This window comes from Heterodontus francisci, chromosome 4 (assembly GCF_036365525.1).
Source record: "Heterodontus francisci isolate sHetFra1 chromosome 4, sHetFra1.hap1, whole genome shotgun sequence".
Taxonomy (NCBI): domain Eukaryota; kingdom Metazoa; phylum Chordata; class Chondrichthyes; order Heterodontiformes; family Heterodontidae; genus Heterodontus; species Heterodontus francisci.
In genome coordinates this window covers 56348756-56368023 of record NC_090374.1, presented here as the reverse complement: position 1 = coordinate 56368023, position 19268 = coordinate 56348756, and the positions used below count along the sequence as shown (strand labels likewise).

Below are 19268 nucleotides of genomic sequence, written 5' to 3'. Positions count from 1 at the left end.
GTGTACTACAGGCCTCCAAACAGTCAGGAAGAGATAGAGGAACAGTTATGTAGGCAAATCTCTTGAGAGCTGTAAAAATAATAGGGTAATAATAGTAGGGGATTTCAACTTCCCCAATATTAGCTGGGATAGTCTTAGTGCAAAAGGCTTAAAAGGGGCGGAATTCTTAAAATGCATACAGGAGCTTTTTGAGCCGGTATGTGGAAAGTCCTACAAGGGAAGGGGCAGTACTGGACCTAATCCTAGGGAATGAAGCTGCTCAAGTGGCAGACGTGTCAGTGGGGGAGCATTTCGGGGATAGTGACCATAACTCTGTAAGATTTAAGGTAGTTAAGGAAGAGGACAAAGATGGACCAGAAATAAAGGTACTGAATTGGGGGAGTGATGATTTCAATATGATAAAACAGGATCTGGCCAAAGTGGATTGGGAGCAGCTACTTGTAGGAAAGTCTACATCACATCAGTGGGAGTCATTCAAAGAGGAAATAGTGAGAGTTTAGAGCCAACATGTACCCGTTAAGGTGAAGAGTAGGACTAACAGGCCCAGGGAACTCTGGATGTCAAGGGATATAGAGTATTGGATCAGGAAAAAAAAAGGAGGCTTACGGCAGATCCCAAGCGCTGAAAACAGCGGAGGTACTAGAGGAGTATAGAAATTGTAGGGTGGCACTTAAAAAAGTAATTAGGAGAGCGAAGAGGGGGCATGAAAAAACACTGGCGGGCAAGATAAAGGAAATTCCCAAGGCATTTTATGTATATTAAGGGTAAGAGGGTAACCAGGGAATGTGTGGGGCCCATTAGGGACCAACATGGCAATCTTTGTGTGCTGGAGGACATAGGTGAGGTTTTAAATGATTACTTTTCATCGGTGTTCACTATGGAGAAGGACGATGTAGGTGTAGAGATCAGGGAGGGGGATTGTGATATACTTGAACATATTAGCATTGAAAGGGAGGAAATATTAGCTGTTTTAATGGGCTTAAAAGTGGATAAATCCTCAGGCCCAGATGAGATGTATCCCAGGCTGTTATGGGAGGCAAGGGAGGAGATAGCAGGGGCTTTGACACAAATTTTCAAATCCTGTCTGGCCACAGGAGAGGTACCAGAAGACTGGAAGACAGCGTAAGTGGCACCATTATTCAAGAAGGGTAGCAGGGATAAACCAGGTAATTACAGGCCGGTGAGTCTAACATCAGTGGTAGGGGAAATATTGCAAAAAAGTCTGAGGGACGGGATTAATCTCCACTTGGAGGGGCAGGGATTAATCAGGGATAGTCAGCAAGGCTTTGTCAGGGGGAGATCGTGTCTAACTAACTTGATTGAATTTTTCGAGAAGGTGACTAGATGTGTCGATGAGGGTAAAGCAGTAGATCTAGTCTACATGGATTTCAGTAAGGCTTTAGATAAGGTCCCGCGTGGGAGATTGGTTAAGAAGGTAAGAGCCCATGGGATCCAGGGCAATTTGGTAAATTGGATCCAAAATTGGCTTAGTGGCAGGAGGTAGAGGGTAATGGTAGAGGGCTGTTTTTGCGAGTGAAAGCCTGTGACCAGTGGTGTACCACAGAGATCGGTGCTGGGACCCGTGCTGCTTGTAGTGTACATTAATGACTTAGACGTGAATATAGGAGGTATGATCAGTAAGTTCTCAGATGACACGAAAATTGGTGGTGTTGTAAATAGTGAGGAGATTACAGGGAGATATAAATGAGCTGGTAAGATGGGTGGAGCAGTGGCAAATGGAATTTAATCCTGAAAAGTGTGAGGTAATGCATTTTGGGAGGACTAACAAGGCAAGGGAATACAGAATGGATGGTAGGACTCTAGGAAGTACAGAAAGCCAGAAGGACCTTGGTGTACTTGTCCATAGATCACTGAAGGCAGCAGCACAGGTAGATAAGGTGGTTAGGAAGGCATGTGGGATACTTGCCTTTATTAGCCGAGGCATAGAATATAAGAGCAGGGAGGTTTTGATGGAGCTATATAAAACGCTAGTTAGGCCACAGCTGGAGTACTGTGTACGGTTCTGGTTACCACACTATAGGAAGGATGTGATTGCACGGGAGAGGGTGCAGAAGAGATTCACCAGGATGTTGCCTGGGCTGGAGCATTTCAGCTATGAAGAGAGACCGAAAAGGCTAGGGTTGTTTTCCTTGAAGCAGAGAAGGCTGAGGGGGGACATGATTGAGGTGTACAAGATTATGAGGGGCATTGATAGGTTATATAGGAGGAAACTTTTTCCCTTAGTGGAGGGGTCAAGAACCAGGAGGCATAGATTTAAGGTAAGGTGGTGGAGGCAGGAACCCTCACAACATTTAAGAAGTATTTAGATGAGCACTTGAAACGCCATAGTATACAGGGCTACAGGCCAAGTGCAGGAATATGGGATTAGAATAGTTGGGTGCTGTATGGCCGGCACAGACGTGATGGGCCAAAGGGCCTGTTTCTGTATTGTATAACTCTATGACTCTATCAAAAGTCTGCATCTGCTTGAAGTTGGCAAAAAGTTTTGGAAAGGATATCTAGTTGCCAGTGGAGAAGAATCTGCAGTGTGACACTGCCAGCAATTAAATGCAAATGTAAGAAGTTTGTGTTGACCTGATGGAAAATAGAACCCTCACAGTGGATTTTTGCTTTCACCCTAAGGAGCACTGACAGGATAGTGCTTAGATTATCCAGCTTTACAGGCACTCCTTGGTTGAGTTGTAAAAAAGTGTCAAAATGTGTTTTGTTGCCTACAATTACCACATACCATAAACATGTACAAAAGTCAACTGTTTTATTATGGTGTAAACTTGCTTTAAAATCTGACTTTTACAGGTTGATATAGTAGAAGCTCAAAATGCAGAACACCAGGAGTCATTGAACATGTCTGAACAAAACTTAGGTAAGTTTGATGCAAGTTTTTAAAAATTGATTTCCCCATCCCACCCTCGTAAGTTTACTGTTTGAACTTAATTATGGAGCTTTACTGAGGTGAGTTGCAAGTAATTTTGTTCAAAAAAAATCATCATTGTAATGTGGGTGTCACTGGCAAGGCTGGTCTTTATTGCCCATCCCTAGCTGCCCCAAGAAGGTGGTGGTGGAATGCTTTTTTAAATTGCTGCAGCCTCTGTTTGGTGCAGTTTAACAACTGAGTGGCTTGCTGGGCTTCAGAGGGACATTGAGTCAACTAAATGGTGTGGTACTGGAGTCACCTACAGGCCAGACTGGGTAAGGACAGTAGGTTCCCTTCCCCCAATGAACTAGTTGTGATTTTATGACAATTTGACCTCTTCATGATCAGTTTTACTGATGACAGCTTTTCCAGATTATTTTAAAAAAACTGAATTCCAATTCTCAAGCTGCCATATGGAATTTGAACTTGCAAATTCTGGATTATTCGTCCAGTAATATTACAATGCTACCGTACCCACCATCAGGAAGAAGTTTGTTGTTCGTTATAAACTCCTTCCTGAATTGTGAATGATTTCTGAACTTCCAAGATTGCATTGCACCTTATAACTGATTACTGGGCATGGATTATATATTTGATGTGGTACAATATGGCGGGCAGCCATAAAGACAGGGCTAAATTGTGGCGAGTCGAAGAGACTTAGTAGTTGGCAGGAAAAAAGACAGAGGCGCAAGGGGAGAGCCAACTGTGCAACAGCCCCAACAAACAAATTTCTCTGCAGCACCTGTGGAAGAGCCTGTCACTCCAGAATTGGCCTTTATAGCCACTCCAGGCGCTGCTTCACAAACCACTGACCACCTCCAGGCGCGTATCCATTGTCTCTCGAGATAAGGAGGCCCAAAAGAAAGACAATAAATAATAATTACTGTTTTTTGGATGCTTGTGTTGGAGGTTGAGCCAGTATAGGTGTCAGCTTTCGCTCATCTCTAAATAAGAAGGTCATTAACGCCCGACCCAAGATTTGGACATATAATCAAGGCTGACACTACCTCTGAAACAATTACCCCTCTCAAACATCTCTTCTTAAAGCTTAAGAAGTAGTGAAGGAGTGCACTATCAAAGGTTCTGTTTTCTCGATGAAACATTAAACCGAGGTCTTAGCTGTCCTCTCAGGTGGATGTAAACGATCCCATGAGCCTAGTGGAGGAAGGGCAGGGGAGTTCTCCTTGTGTCCCGGTCACAAGGCTGATCCCCAATATTAAGGATGTGAACTATGTGGAAAAATGGGTATACTTGGACTCTAGCTTTGAAAGGAGGTGTAAGTGAGCTAATCATACAGTGGTATACAAGATAGCTAAGGGTATGGAAAAGGTAAATCTATAATATGAGTGTACGAAAAATGACAGGATAAGAAATATTGGTACATCCAGCCTGTCCCATTTAATTGTGATGCCTTCTACATCATATTGCACACGCAGTACATGCACTCTACACCCCACCGTACATGGAAGCCATACAATTTCCTGTGTTAGGTGCAAAATCTAGGCCAATTAGGGCATAAAATCTAGAAAATTCCTCTCAGATTCCCATAGGCAAACAAGACTAGTCCAAGGCTCTGGGTCCAGATTAATATTACTTCAAATTAACTTGCAAGTGTAGTGCAAGGGAACAGATTCAAACCAGTAAAAGGCAAATTTTGGACTGCTATCAGGAAATTGTTCTTCACACAAAGACAGAATTATGGAGACAAAAACCCTGGCATCATTTAAGAATCAACTTAATGCTACAATGGGGAGCCATTAGGGTCATTCTGAATGGATGAATAAGTGGCATTCCTTGTCCATAATTATCTTGTAATCTATTTTGCTTTTTCTTCCTGCTAATCTCTTTTCCAGAATAGGATTAATTTTATGAAACCATGCTTCAAGTGTGGAGCTTCACTCACTGGGAGCATGCACTGGGAATTTGGATTTCATGATTTTTCTATTAATTTTGCTCCTAACATATTTTAGGTGGCCTATGCTGGTGACATTATTATAGGTTTGAAGCAATTACTGACCCAGACTTGGTGAAGAGCATGCGTGATAATCAATTATTTCAAGTCTTAATCACAGAAATGTTGTTAATTCTCTCAATTTTTGGCCCCGTAATTATTCTAAGCTTATCCCCAGATAAGGTCCTCAGTATTTAATATTTAAAATGTTCTGCAACAACAGAAATATGAAAAAGAACGAAGAGTCTTTGATGGATGAACTAATTTGTGCAATTTGCTATAGGATCGTCTTAGTTTTAGTTTTAGAGATACAGCACTGAAACAGGCCCCTCGGCCCACCGAGTCTGTGCCGACCATCAACCACCCATTTATACTAATCCTACACTAATCCCATATTCCTACCACATCCCCACCTGTCCCTATATTTCCCTACCACCTACCTATACTAGGGGCAATTTATAATGTCCAATTTACCTATCAACCTGCAAGTCTTTTGGCTTGTGGGAGGAAACCGGAGCACCCGGAGAAAACCCACGCAGACACAGGGAGAACTTGCAAACTCCACACAGGCAGTACCCAGAATTGAACCCGGGTCGCTGGAGCTGTGAGGCTGCAGTGCTAACCACTGCGCCACTGTGTCTTGTATTAAATCTTTTCAAGGCAGCCTGTGTTTTCAGACAAATGCTCATGGTAATCCATAAGTGAATCAGGATTGTGAATAGTGAGCTTTCATTATTTTCCCTGTGGGTCAAGCTTGGATGGATTGATAAGTATGTAGCTATGTGACTGTCCCAGTAATGTATGTCTTGTGGTCCTTTTCAAAACTGTAGATAGGCCAATTCCAAATCACTCATGGCTTCAGTTGTATTGCACTTTGAATTTAAATTCTCTGTGGTTACGTTGCTACTTTTGTTTTAGAGAACATGACAATTGGAAGTCCAAGTGAAGAGACATTCATATTAACCCTAGTTGAGATTCCAGCCTCCTCCTTAACAGAGTGCGATGCATCTTCTGCTTCCTTCATCCCCGTTTCAGAAGACTCCTTGACAGTTGCTGAGCCAGTTCTTATCAGTCGCTTATCAGTCGAAAATATTGATGTTACTGAGTCTGTGAGGTAAGTCCTATATTTTCAGGACGTTCAGTTTGAGATGTAACTTGAATTTAAAGTAGAATTGAGTTTAAAGTAGTTACACAAACAAAATTATTTCAATGCAGTACACAAAAATTCTAAAATGTGAAGCATTTCTGGAAAATACAATTAGTAGATCCTTATGGGACAGTGGTATGAGAGCTGGATTAATCACCCTCCTTGTACGGGAGCACCCATACTCTGCTCAACTCTTTCTTCAATGGCCCAGATGAATATATAAAACTCACTCTGCGGTGTCTCAAATAACTGTCTTTACTTGATTTCACAGTTTAATCACAGACTTGTGTCATGTGGGGACACAGTGTCAGGATAAGGGTCGATCATTTAGGACTGAAATGAGAAATTTCTTCACTCAAGGAGTTGTGATTCTTTGGAATTCTCTACCGCAGAGGGTTGTGGATGTTCCATCATTGTATATTTAAGGATAGGATAGACAGATTTTTGGTCTCTGAGAATCAAGGGATACAGGGAGCGGGTGGGAAAGTGGAGTTGAGGCAGATGATCAACCATGATCATACTGAATGGCAGAACAGGCTCAAGGGGCCACATGGTCTACTCCTGCTCTTATTTCTTATGTTCTTATGTGTCACAATTAATATCAAAGAACAAAGAACAGTACAGCACAGGAACTGGCCATTTGGCCCTCCAAGCCTGCGCCGATCTTGATGCCTGCCTAAACTAACACCTTCTTCACTTCCGGGGCCCATATCCCTCTATTCCCTTCCTATTCATGTATTTGTCAAGATGTCTCTTAAACGTCGCTATCGTATCTGCTTCCACCACCTCCCCTGGCAGCAAGTTCCAGGCACACTTCACCCTCTGTGTAAAAAAACTTGCCTCGCACATCCCCTCTAAACTTTGCCCCTCGCACCTTAAACCTATGTCTCCTAGTAACTGACTCTTCCACCCTGGGAAAAAGCTTCTGACTATCCACTCTGTCCATGCCGCTCATAACTTTGTAAACCTCTATCATGTCGCCCCTCCACCTCCGTCGTTCCAGTGAAAACAATCCGAGTTTTTCCAACCTCTCCTCATAGCTAATGCCCTCCAGACCAGGCAACATCCTGGTAAACCTCCTCTGTACCCTCTCCAAAGCCTCCATGTCCTTCTGGTAGTGTGGCGACCAGAATTGCACGCAATATTCTAAGTGTGGCCCAACTAAGGTTCTGTACAGCTGCAACATGACTTGCCAATTTTTATACTCTATTCCCCGACCGATGAAGGCAAACATGCCGTATGCCTTCTTGACTACCTTATCCACCTGCGTTGCCACTTTCAGTGACCTGTGGACCTGTACGCCCAGATCTCTCTGCCTTTCAATACTCCTAAGGGTTCTGCCATTTACTGTATACCTCCCACCTGCATTAGACCTTCCAAAATGCATTACCTCACATCCCAGGGATTGGTTCCAGATTTTTTTCACTTGTCTGATTTAAAGTGAATAATATATACCTTTGTTTCTAGGTAGCTTAAAGGGAATAAGGTATGCCTATACCAGCACTGAAGATGATAAGTTAGAGAAATTGTTTAGATTCAATACCATTATCTTTAGTAATTGAAGAAGTTGCACAGTGCTCTAGCAGGTTAGATCTAGACTGGACATATTCTTTACTCAGTGGCCATCTCAAAGACACTGCAGTTGTGCTTTATTTCCAATTTACTTTCCCTGTTGGTTGGTTTGTTTGAATTTCCTGGGCTGGAGGTTTGGAAAAGGCTGTTTTTTTTGGCATTGTTGCCTATTTGCTGGCCAAATTTGAATATCAGGATCTGAGTGTATTGGCAGCAAGCGATCACAGTAAATTAATGATGCATTCATCATTGCAATATGTGGTGGTCGATGCTCCACGCGCATCCTTGTGGTCCCCAAAGACGGAAAGCTTGGACACCTACCTTTTCAGTTCTAGAGTTAGGGTTTACATTTAACTTATTTATTCATGGGATGTGAGTGTTGCTGGCAAGGCCAGCACTTGTTGTGCATCACTAAATGCCCTTGAGAAGGTGGTGGTGAGCTGCCTTATTGAACCGCTGTTCTGTCAGCTGTAGGTACACCCACATTGCTGTTAGGAAGGGAGTTCCAGGCTTTTAACCCAGCAACAATAAAAGAATGACAATATAGTTCCAAGTCAGGATGGTGTGTGGCTTGGAGGGGAACTTGCAGGTGGTGGTGTTCCCATGCATTTGCCCTTGATGTTCTAGGTGGTAGAGGTTGCAGGTTTGGAAGGTGCTGTCTAAGGAGCCTTGGTGCGTTGCTGCAGTGCATCTTGTAGATGAGTGTTGTCCAACCTTTTCGGGTTGAGGGCAATATTATGATTTTTGCTTGGCCCGGTGTTGGGGGGTGGGGGTGTCAGCAAATTTCGAAAGATAAAGACATTAAAAATTTATCTTCCTAATAAAAACAACAACAAATGTGCATTCTTGTGAAGAAGCTTTAAATGATGAGACTAATTTATTGCCTTACTTTCTCGTCACTATATTGAAAACTGATTTAGTGACATACCTGGCATTGTTTCTGCTTGCAAAGTAGTCAGCCTCTGCCTGCACGCTTGTAGCGATGCAGAGTATTCTGAAAAGATATCCATCTGTCGGGTGATCTTGATCTCTCTCTCTCTCTCTCTTTATCTATCTCTGTGTTCCTACCTCTCTGTGTTGATGTGCATTTTTGTGAAGAAGCTTTAAATGAGAAGACTAATTTATTGACTTACTTTCTCGTTACTATATTGAAAACTGATTTAGTGACATACCTGGCATTGTTTCTGCTTGCAATGTAGTCAATCTCTGCCCGCAAACTTGTAACAATGCAAAGTATTCTGAATAGATATCCATCTGTCGAAGGTGATCGTGATCTCTCTCACCCTCTTCCCCCCCCTCTCTCTCTCTCTCTCTCTCTCTATGTGTTCCCCCGCTCGCTGTGGTGTTCCCCCGCTCGCTGTGGTGTTCCCCCGCTCGCTGTGGTGTTCCCCCGCTCGCTGTGGTGTTCCCCCGCTCGCTGTGGTGTTCCCCCGCTCGCTGTGGTGTTCCCCCGCTCGCTGTGGTGTTCCCCCGCTCGCTGTGGTGTTCCCCCGCTCGCTGTGGTGTTCCCCCGCCCTCGCTGTGGTGTTCCCTCCCCCTCGCTGTGGTGTTCCCGACCCTCGCGCCGTGGTGCTCCCCCTCCCTCGCGCCGTGGTGCTCCCCCTCCCTCGCGCCGTGGTGCTCCCCCTCCCTCGCGCCGTGGTGCTCCCCCTCCCTCGCGCCGTGGTGCTCCCCCTCCCTCGCGCCGTGGTGCTCCCCCTCCCTCGCGCCGTGGTGCTCCCCCTCCCTCGCGCCGTGGTGCTCCCCCTCCCTCGCGCCGTGGTGCTCCCCCTCCCTCGCGCCGTGGTGCTCCCCCTCCCTCGCGCCGTGGTGCTCCCCCTCCCTCGCGCCGTGGTGCTCCCCCTCCCTCGCGCCGTGGTGCTCCCCCTCCCTCGCGCCGTGGTGCTCCCCCTCCCTCGCGCCGTGGTGCTCCCCCTCCCTCGCGCCGTGGTGCTCCCCCTCCCTCGCGCCGTGGTGCTCCCCCTCCCTCGCGCCGTGGTGCTCCCCCTCCCTCGCGCCGTGGTGCTCCCCCTCCCTCGCGCCGTGGTGCTCCCCCTCCCTCGCGCCGTGGTGCTCCCCCTCCCTCGCGCCGTGGTGCTCCCCCTCCCTCGCGCCGTGGTGCTCCCCCTCCCTCGCGCCGTGGTGCTCCCCCTCCCTCGCGCCGTGGTGCTCCCCCTCCCTCGCGCCGTGGTGCTCCCCCTCCCTCGCGCCGTGGTGCTCCCCCTCCCTCGCGCCGTGGTGCTCCCCCTCCCTCGCGCCGTGGTGCTCCCCCTCCCTCGCGCCGTGGTGCTCCCCCTCCCTCGCGCCGTGGTGCTCCCCCTCCCTCGCGCCGTGGTGCTCCCCCTCCCTCGCGCCGTGGTGCTCCCCCTCCCTCGCGCCGTGGTGCTCCCCCTCCCTCGCGCCGTGGTGCTCCCCCTCCCTCGCGCCGTGGTGCTCCCCCTCCCTCGCGCCGTGGTGCTCCCCCTCCCTCGCGCCGTGGTGCTCCCCCTCCCTCGCGCCGTGGTGCTCCCCCTCCCTCGCGCCGTGGTGCTCCCCCTCCCCCGCGCCGTGGTGCTCCCCCTCCCCCGCGCCGTGGTGCTCCCCCTCCCCCGCGCCGTGGTGCTCCCCCTCCCCCGCGCCGTGGTGCTCCCCCTCCCCCGCGCCGTGGTGCACCCCCTCCCCCGCGCCGTGGTGCACCCCCTCCCCCGCGCCGTGGTGCACCCCCTCCCCCGCGCCGTGGTGCACCCCCTCCCCCGCGCCGTGGTGCACCCCCTCCCCCGCGCCGTGGTGCACCCCCTCCCCCGCCCCGTGGTGCACCCCCTCCCCCGCCCCGTGGTGCACCCCCTCCCCCGCCCCGTGGTGCTCCCTCTCCCCCTCCCCCGCCCCGTGGTGCTCCCTCTCCCCCTCCCCCGCCCCGTGGTGCTCCCTCTCCCCCTCCCCCGCCCCGTGGTGCTCCCTCTCCCCCTCCCCCGCCCAGTGGTGCTCCCTCTCCCCCTCCCCCGCCCCGTGGTGCTCCCTCTCCCCCGCCCCCGCCCCGTGGTGCTCCCTCTCCCCCTCCCCCGCCCCGTGGTGCTCCCTCTCCCCCTCCCCCGCCCCGTGGTGCTCCCTCTCCCCCTCCCCCGCCCCGTGGTGCTCCCTCTCCCCCTCCCCCGCCCCGTGGTGCTCCCTCTCCCCCTCCCCCGCCCCGTGGTGTTCCCCCTCCCCCTCCCCGTGGTGTTCCCCCTCCCCCGCCCCGTGGTGTTCCCCCTCCCCCTCCCCCGCCCCGTGGTGTTCCCCCTCCCCCGCCCCGTGGTGTTCCCCCTTCCCCTCCCCGTGGTGTTCCCCCTCCCCCTCCCCGTGGTGTTCCCCCTCCCCCTCCCCGTGGTGTTCCCCCTCCCCCTCCCCGTGGTGTTCCCCCTCCCCCTCCCCGTGGTGTTCCCCCTCCCCCTCCCCGTGGTGTTCCCCCTCCCCCTCCCCGTGGTGTTCCCCCTCCCCCTCCCCGTGGTGTTCCCCCCCCCGCCCCGTGGTGTTCCCCCTCCCCCGCCCCGTGGTGTTCCCCCTCCCCCGCCCCGTGGTGTTCCCCCTCCCCCGCCCCGTGGTGTTCCCCCTCCCCCGCCCCGTGGTGTTCCCCCTCCCCCGCCCCGTGGTGTTCCCCCTCCCCCGCCCCGTGGTGTTCCCCCTCCCCCGCCCCGTGGTGTTCCCCCTCCCCCGCCCCGTGGTGTTCCCCCTCCCCCGCGCCGTGGTGTTCCCCCTCCCCCGCGCCGTGGTGTTCCCCCTCCCCCGCGCCGTGGTGTTCCCCCTCCCTCTCTCTCGCCGTGGTGTTCCCCCTCCCTCTCTCTCGCCGTGGTGTTCCCCCTCCCTCTCTCTCGCCGTGGTGTTCCCCCTCCCTCTCTCTCGCCGTGGTGTTCCCCCTCCCTCTCTCTCGCCGTGGTGTTCCCTCTCCCTCTCTCTCTCCCCCTCCGCCCACCCCCTCCCTCTCTCCGTCCTCTCTCTCGCCCACCCCCCGTCCCCTCGCCCACCCCCCGTCCCCTCGCCCACCCCCCCGTCCCAGTCTGACAGTTGCGTTGAGCAGGAATGCTCAGCACAGCAGCTTTGTGGTTCTTCAGTTTGTTTAAAAATATTGCACGGAGTTTCACAGCTGACAGCTGCTGAAGCAGGAATGCACCTCCCAACGTCGGACCGATTTTGTTTTTTTTCCGGCACACTGTTTTAAAAAAAATTAGTCAGAAAACCGTGCATCTGTCCGATGTTGGGAAGCGTGTTCCTGTTTCGGCAGTTTTCGGCTGTGAAACTGACTTGCAATGCTTTTTTAAAAGACCGCACTGCAAGAAGGAGACAATGGGAAATTTGCCAAAACCAGTTAGGAAGCTCTGGCCAGAATGAGGAACAGCCCATGTACAGTTTGCATTCGCAGGCTGGATGGAAACCTTTGGCGGCTGAATCCTGGCTTGCGGGCTGTCTGTTGGACAACCCTGTTGTAGATGGTAAATGCTGCTGCCATTGTGTGCCAGTGGTGGGGGCAGTGAATGTTTAAGGTGGTAAATGGGGTGCAGATCAAGCAGGCTGCTTTGTCCTGGAAGGTGCCAAGCTTCTTGAGTGTTGTTGGAGCTGCACTTGTCCAGGCAGGTGGAGAGTATTTCATCACACTCCGGACTTGTGCCTTGTAGATGGTGGACAGGCTTTGGGGAGTCAGTAGATGAGTAACTCACCACAGAATTCCCAGCCTCTGACCTGCTGTTGTAACTACAGTATTTATATAGCTGTTTCAGTTAAGTTTCGGGTCAGTGATATCCTCCAGGAGATTGATGGTGGGGGATCCATCGATGGTGATGCCGTTGAATGTCAAGGGGAGATGGTTAGATTCTCTCTTGTTGGAGATGATCACTTGTGTGGCACGAATGTTATTTACCACTTATCAGCCCAAGCCTGAATTTGTCCAGGTCTTGCTGCATATGGACACAGAATAGTCTTGGCTTTATCCAGTGCCTTCAGCCATTTCTTGATATCACATGGAGTGAATTGAATAGGCTGATGACTGGCATCTGTGATGCTGGGGACCTCAGGAGGAGGCCGAGGTGGATCATCCACTCAGCACTTCGGGCTGAAGATTGTTGCAAATGCTTCAGCCTCGTCTTTTGCATTGACGTGTAGGACTCCCCCATTATTGAAGATGGGGATGTTTGTGGAGCCTCCTCCTCCAGTTAGTTGTTTAATTGCCCATTACCATTCGTGATGGGATGTGGCAGGACTGCAGAGCTCAGATCTGATCCTTTGGTTATGGGATCGCTGAGCTGTTTATCGCATGCTGCTTCCGCTGTTTGGCATGCATGTAGTCCTGTGTTGTAGCTTCACCAGGTTGCCACCTCATTTTTTTGGTATGCAGGTGTTGTTCCTGCTATGCTCTGCTGCATTCCTCATTGAACCAGGGTTGATCTCTTGGCCTGATGGCAATGGTCGAGTGAGGGATATAGAGGGCCATGAGGTTACATAGTGGTTTATTACAATTCTGCTGCTGCTGCCCCACAGCACCTCATGGATGCCTACTTTTGAGCTGATAGATCTGTTCTGAACCTATCGCACTTAGTCATGGTTGTAGTACCATACAACACAATGGATGGTATCTTCAGCATGCAGACAATACTTCATCTCCACAAGGACTGTGTGGTGGTGACTCCTACCAATACTGTCATGGACAGATGCATCTGTGACTGGTAGATTCCCTCACCACCTGTCCTAGGCCCAGTCCTTGGTCAGTAGTGGTGCTACCGAGCCACTCTTTGTGACAGACATTGAAGCCCCCCCCCCCCCCCCCCCCCCCGCCAGAGTACACTCTGTGCCCTTGCGACCCTCAGTGCTTCTTTCAAATGGTGTTCAACATGGAGGAGTACTGATTCATCAGCTGAGGGATGGTGCTAGGTGGTAATCAGCAGGTTTCCTTGCCCATGTTTGACCTGATGCCATGACAGTTCATGGGTCGAGAATCAATGTTGAGGACTCCCAGGGCAACTCCCTCCTGCCTGCCATGCCAACTTTGCTGCCACCTTTTTTTCATTCATGGGATGTGGACATCTCTGGCTAGGCCAGCATTTATTGCCCATTTCTGATTGCCCTTGAGAAGGTGGTGATGAGCTGCCTTCTTGAACCGCTGCAGTCCTAGGGGTGTAGGTACACTAACAGTGCTGTTAGGAAGGGAGTTCCAGGATTTTGACCCAGCGACAGTGAAGGAACGGCAATATAGTTTCCAAGTTAGGATGGTGTATGGCTCAGAGGGAAACAAGCAGGTAGTGATGTTCCCGTGCATCTGCTGCCCTTGTCCTTCTAGGTGGTAGAGGTCGCAGGTTTGGAAGGTGCTGTCAAAGGAGCCTTGGTGAGTTGCTGCAGTGCATCTTGTAGATGGTACACACTGCTGTCACTGTGTGTCGGTAGTGAAGGGAGTGAATGTTGAAAAGGTGATTGATTGTGCGCCAATCAAGCGGGCTGCTTTGTCCTGGATGGTGTTGAGCTTCTTGAGTGTTGTTGGAGCTGCACCCATCCAGGTAAGTGGAGAGTATTCCATCACAGTCCTGACTTGTGCCTTATAGGTGGTGGACAGGCACTGGGGAGTCAGGAGGTGAGTTACTCACTGCAGAATTCCCAGCCTCTGACCTGCTCTTGTATCCATGGTATTTCTGTGGCTGGTCCCAGTTTCAGTTTCTAGTCAATGGTGACCCCCAGGATGATAGTGGGGGATTCAGCGATGGTAATGCTATTGAACAACAAGGCCAGATGGTTTAGATTCTCTTCTGTTTGTGATGGTCATTGCCTGGCACTTGTGTGGCGCAAATGTTACTTGCCACATATCAGCCCAAGCCTGGATGTTGTCCAGGTCTTGCTGCATCTGGGTACAGGCTGCTTCAGTATCTGAGGAGTTGCAAATGGTGCTGACCATTGTGCAATCATCAGCGAACATCCCCACTTCTGACCTTATGATGGAGGGAAAATCATTGATGAAGCAGCTGAAGATGGTTGGGCCTCGGACACCACCCTGAGTAACTCCTGCAGTGATGTCCTGAGACTGAGAATGATTGACCTCTAACAAGCACAACCATCTTCCTTTGTGCTAGGTATGACTCCAACCAGCAAAGGTTTCCCCCGATTCCCATTGACCTCCAGTTTTGCTCGGGCTCCTTGATGCCATACTTGGTCAAATGCTGCCTTGATGGCTGTCACTCTCACTTCTAGTGGGACTGGTGATATCCAGGGATGGTGATGGAGGAGTTTCGGACATTGGCTGTAAGGTATGATTTGCTGAGTATGACTGTTGGCATGTTGCTTGACTAGTCTGTGGGACAGTTCTCCCAGTTTTGGCACAAGCCCCAGATGTTAGTCAGGAGGACATGGTCATCTGGGCAGGTTGTGCTATTGTCGTTGCCAGTACCTAGGTTGATGCTGAGTGGCCTATCCGGTTTTATTGCTTTTTAATGTTTTTGTAGCATTTTGGTACAACTGAGTGGCTTGCTGGGCCATTTCAGAGGGCAGTTAAGAGTCAACCACATTGCTGTGTGTCTGGAGTCAGACAGACATTGCCCAGCATATTTTTAAATTGCTTAGTTATTTTCCTCTTTCAGTCTGCCTAGACTGGTTAAGGACAGCAGATTTCCTTCCCTAAAGGACATTAGCGAACTAGGTGGGTTTTTACAACAATCCGGTAGTTTCTTGGTCGCCATTACTGAGACTAGATTGTTATTCTGGATTTAATTATTAATTGAATTTAAATTCTACCAGCTCACGTGTGGGATTTGAATTCTGTCTCCAGAGCATTAGCGTGGGCCTTGAGATTACTAGTCCACCACATTGGTAATATGCCATCGACCTGAAATGTTAACTCTGTTGCTCTCTTCACAGATGCTGCCAGGCCTGTTGAGAATTTCCAGCATTTTCTGTTGTAATATGTACAGTAAATATCTCTCGTTCCAAATCTGCAGAGCCATTCGAATGGCCATAGTGTTGTCTGGTATAGGAGGTGGCTAACTTTACACCAGTGCACTACGTGTCATTCTCTGATGTTAGAGCTAGGTGCATTTTGTCAGAGCAGTGGAGCTTTAATTTGTACCTGCTGGTGCTATACCCAAGCTGTGTGTGCTTCATACTGGCCTCTGATGGTAAGAGTAGGAAATATTCCATTGTTCAGTATTAATATTCCCTACCTTAAAGTACAAACATTTCACCAAAAATACATATTTGAAGTATTAGATCTTATTTTAATTTTATGCTCCTGCATGCAGCTCTGAAATGGAGGCACTTAATCTACCCACTGTGTCTGAATCAGTGCCACTTACAGAAAATACACAACAGCAACCGAGCTTAAGTAAGCCAAATTCGAATCTTGGACAAATGGATAGAAAAAGAAAAAGCTCACTGTTTGAACATAATCAAGATTCTTCTGCTAAGAGAAATCCAATGATTACATCAATTGGTGAGGAGTCCAGAGGAAAGGTTCTACTGCCTGAGGAAACTACTCAGTCAAATTTAGCTACCTGCACTTCGCTTGAGGTAGGTCTTTATTTCTATTGTTTTATATTTTGACTGTGAAAATTTTCAGAGTAGATTTGATCTGCACTGTGGTTCATGGATGCATTGTGTAAAGCAGGGCTACTAGCACCACTGTAAACTGTCTGGCCTACGTTTTTATATTTTTAAACTTGCTTAGTTATTTTCCTCTTTCAGTCTGCCTAGACTTGTGTCTCTGCTGCTATGAGAGTGGATGATCTGCTACTTCTCTGAGTCACCACCCAAGTTGAATTACCCATTCTTTTTATATTATTTGTGGGATATGACCATCGTTGGCAAGGCCAGCATTTACTGCCCAACCCTAATTGCCCTTGAGAAGGTGGTGGTCAGCCACCTTCTTGAACCGCTGCAGTCCTTGAGGGTGTAGGTACACCTACAGTTAGGAATGAGTTCCAGGATTTTGACCCAGCCAAACTGAAGGAGCGGCAATACAGATACAAGTCAGGATGGCGTGTGGCTTGGAGGGGAATTTGTAGGTGGTGGTGTTCCTATGTGTCTGTGGCCCTTGTCCTTCTAGGTGGTTGAGGTTGTGGGTTTGGAAGGTGCTGTCGAAGGAGCCTTGGTGAGTTGCTCCAGTGCATCCTGTAACTGGTTCACATGTTGCCACTGTGTGCCAGTGGTGCAGGGAGTGAATGTTTAAGGTGGTGGATGTGGTGCTGATCTAGCGGGCTGCTTTGTTCTGGATGGTGTCAGCTTCTTGAGTGGTGGAGATAACATTGATCCAGGCAAGTGAAGAGTATTCCATCACACCCCTGACTTGTGCCTTGTGGATGGTGGATAGGCTTTGGGGAGTTAGCAGGTGAGTTATTCACCACAGAATTTCCAGCCTCTGACCTGCTCTTGTAGCCACAGTATTTCGATGGCTGATCCAGTTAAGTTTCTGGCCAGTGGTAATGCCCAGGATGTTGATGTTGGGGGATTCAGCAATGGTTATTGCCGTTGAATGTCAAGGTGAGATAGTTTGATTCTTTCTTGTTGGAGATGGTCATTGCCTGGCACTTGTGTGGCACAAATGTTACTTGCCACTTATCAGTCCAAGCCTAAATATTGTCCAGGTTTTGCTGCATGTGGGCACGGACTGTTTCAGTGTCTTAGGAGTTGCAAATGGTACTGAACACTGCAATCATCAGTGAACATCCTGACTTTTGACCTTATGATAGAGGGAAGGTCATTGATGAATCAGTTGAAGATGGTTGAGCCTTGGACACTACCCTGAGGAACTCCTGGAGCGATGCCCTGGAGCTGAGAGGATTAGCCTCCAACAACCACAATCATCATCCCTTGTGCTTGGTATGACTCCTACCAGTAGAGAGCTTTCCCCTTCTTCTCATTGACTTCAATTTTGCTAAGGCTCCTTGATGCCACATTTAGTCAAAAACTATCTTAATGTCAAGTGCAGTCACCTCACCTCACCCTAAGCAATTGCACTCACCACCCCTTTTTCCCCCCCCACCCCCCACCCCCCCACCACTATTGCAGCCTCTGCTCAGCACCATTCCTGCCCCCGTTTGGTGTACCTAAGATCAGATATTGAGCCTGTGTGGGGAAGTAAATCTGCTGCTTTGACACTTAGTGCTCCAGTGCCCAGCAATTATTACTCTAACATCCCAGCAATTTTAACTTGAACAATAGTGTGCAAATAATTAGCTGCAGAGCTCCTTCTTCCATAGTGATGTCATTCCAGGAAGGGGCTATTCACTTCAATACTGGTAAAGGAGAAAAAATTTCTTTAGTATAAAGTTCCAGATCATTTAACTGATACTATACGTAATCAACTACTAGGCATGATGAAGTTATGATTTACCAGTGCTATTGTGTGATGACTTAATGAGCAAGAAATAAAAAGTTAATTTCAATGAGCTACCTTATGCTACAAACACATGTCAGTTACTTAATATGAATCTTGTCTCCCAAACAGCTCCTATCCTTGGAGTACTGTAATTCTTCTGTGTTGTCTTTTGTACAGGAATGTCCAACAACTTCAACAGCTAGTATATTAAGTAATTATGGTAAGTCATTTTTTTTTATATGCAGTACTTTAATGGCAGTATTTCTGAATGCTAGACTGTAATAGTAACAATTACTATATTTTCATTTCTCCTATTGCTTGAAAATTGGAAACAGGAGGGAATGTTATGGCTGATTCTATGGTTGAACAATGTTTTTTTCTGTATCTTCAAATACTCTTAAATTTTAAATAGATTCCATTTCACTTTCTAAAAATTTCTGCAATAATTTGGAAAGTGTTTGAATCATTCTATAATTTGTGGACCTGTTAAAATTTATGGAAAGAAAATTAGATGGACTCAAGAATGTGGGCTGTGTGCCACATGATTTTCTTCTGCACTGTGCCTAACTGATGCTTTACATTCAGGTGAAAACCTACCCCATGTTTTACCTGAGTAATAAATTTATTTTTCACCGAACTTGTCAAAGGGTTCACTAAAATAAAAGCAAAATTCTGCGGGATGCTGGTAATCTGAAATAAAAACAAAGTGCTGGAAATATTCAGGTCTGGCAGCATCTGTGAAGAGAGAAGCAGAGTTAACTTTTCTGGTCTGTGACCTTTCATCAGAACTGGCAAAGGTTAGAAATGTTTTAAGCAAGTGAAGTGCGGGGATGAAGAGAACAAAAGGGAAGGTGTGTGATAGGGCAGGAGAGATTAAATGACAAAGATATCATGGGACAAAAAGGCAAAGGGAGTGCTAATGGTTGTGGTGAAAGACAAAGCATTAGTCCAGAGAGAGATAAAATGGCAGAATAATGAACAGCTCTGTCCAAAACCACAAATATGAAAAAGCAAGTCTAAGGCAGACACGTGGTGAAAAAATAAAATTAAAAAAAAAGCCAGTCATGCTCTGAAATTCTTGAACTCAATGTTGAGTTCAGAAGACTGTAGAGTGCCTGATCGAAAGATGAGGTGCTGTTCCCGAGCTTGCATTGGAACACTGCAGAAGGCCAATGACAGAAATGTGGGCATGAGAGCAGGGTGGTGAATTGAAATGGCAAGCAACCGGAAGATTGGGGTCATGCTTGCGAACTGAGTGGAGGTGTTCCGCAAAGCGGTCACCCAATCTGCGTTTGGTTTCCCCAATGTAGAGGCGACCGCATTGTGAGCAGCGAATACAGTAAACTTTTATTTATTTTATTTAGAGATACAGCACTGAAACAGGTCC

At 48.6% G+C, this 19268-nt stretch overlaps 1 protein-coding gene across 3 annotated transcripts in view; it reads left to right on the top strand.

The window, feature by feature from the left end:
• Positions 1–19268, top strand: part of LOC137369043 (transcription factor TFIIIB component B'' homolog) — a 173229-nt gene that overhangs the window by 131361 nt on the left and 22600 nt on the right. For all 3 annotated transcript variants that reach the window (XM_068029568.1, XM_068029569.1, XM_068029567.1), the window contains exons 24-27: positions 2818–2884; positions 5805–6000; positions 15807–16074; positions 18059–18101. In XM_068029568.1, the coding sequence (XP_067885669.1) occupies positions 2818–2884; positions 5805–6000; positions 15807–16074; positions 18059–18101 (574 nt within the window). The remainder of the gene's footprint in view (positions 1–2817; positions 2885–5804; positions 6001–15806; positions 16075–18058; positions 18102–19268) is intronic.